Genomic DNA, 944 nt, shown 5'->3' on the forward strand with positions numbered 1-944 from the left:
AGCCGTAATGCCTTTTTGGTTAAAGGTTGCAGGCTTACCTTCTAGTGGCTTTGGCTAAACACTGCAGAACACTGGCCCTTCCAGGACCGAGTTTGGAGAACCCTGAACTAGACAAAATATGTGTGGTCTGTGCATACCTCTCTCTCCTCTCTTCTTTGTCTCGACTCCGCCCTCTACTCCTTTCTCTGTCCTCACTCTTTCTACTTTTTTCTTTATCCCTTGTTTTACTCCTGTCCTCCCCTTTATCTCTCCGCTCATCTTTTTTGGACCGGTCTTTCTGTTTTTGTGAATATTTGTCTTTCTTTTCCTGGTCGTCCTTGTCAAACTCCTAAAGAAGAAGTGACAGAAAGCAAATTAAAGAAATGTGTTTATTGATTTGCCAGAAGTTACAAATTTTGTATCAGAATTCTGTGATTATGTAGGCATGCTATATAATTCTTGAATAAAACCTTGTATTATGCAGTTTGAGAACTGGAGTTTACCTTCTGTAGCAGTCTGTTTCTGTAGTGCTGAACTTGCTGTTGTAGAGTCATACTAGACTTCCTCTGTCTCTTACCCGACTCCAACTCATCCTGGAAATTCATCACCTTCACCTGCAATATGCATAAGCACACTTTTATAGTGCCTGGCAACACAGTTAGCTTTAGTGCTATGTCCGTATGTGAGTGTGTGGGAGGGAGATAGCGAGACATGAAATACTGAGTGAGTGACCAACCTCCAGTTCTCGGAGGCGTGTCCTTTTGCTTTCAGACAGCTCAAAGTTCCTCAGAGAACTCTTAAACTCCGCCCCCTCAAACCTGCTGGGGCTGTCAGCTTCATCACTGCTCATATCAGAGTCACCATCATTTTTCTTCAGGCCACTGCATGACAAAGACAGGGCAGGAAACAATGAGGTAACCAAAACTAAAAAGAGTGGTGTATTTTCGATTCTATTTTATATATTT

At 42.4% G+C, this 944-nt stretch overlaps 1 protein-coding gene across 1 annotated transcript in view; it reads right to left on the minus strand.

Moving 5' to 3' along the window:
• Positions 1–944, minus strand: part of LOC107577490 (U2 snRNP-associated SURP motif-containing protein-like) — a gene marked incomplete at its 5' end in the record, with an annotated part of 9,019 nt that overhangs the window by 4,054 nt on the left and 4,021 nt on the right. The window contains 3 exons of the mRNA XM_016263559.1: positions 138–328; positions 483–593; positions 716–903. Of these exons, the coding sequence (XP_016119045.1) occupies positions 138–328; positions 483–593; positions 716–903 (490 nt within the window). The remainder of the gene's footprint in view (positions 1–137; positions 329–482; positions 594–715; positions 904–944) is intronic.

The sequence above is a fragment of the Sinocyclocheilus grahami genome, unplaced genomic scaffold (assembly GCF_001515645.1).
Source record: "Sinocyclocheilus grahami isolate Dianchi unplaced genomic scaffold, SAMN03320097.WGS_v1.1 scaffold6207.1, whole genome shotgun sequence".
Lineage (NCBI taxonomy): Eukaryota > Metazoa > Chordata > Actinopteri > Cypriniformes > Cyprinidae > Sinocyclocheilus > Sinocyclocheilus grahami.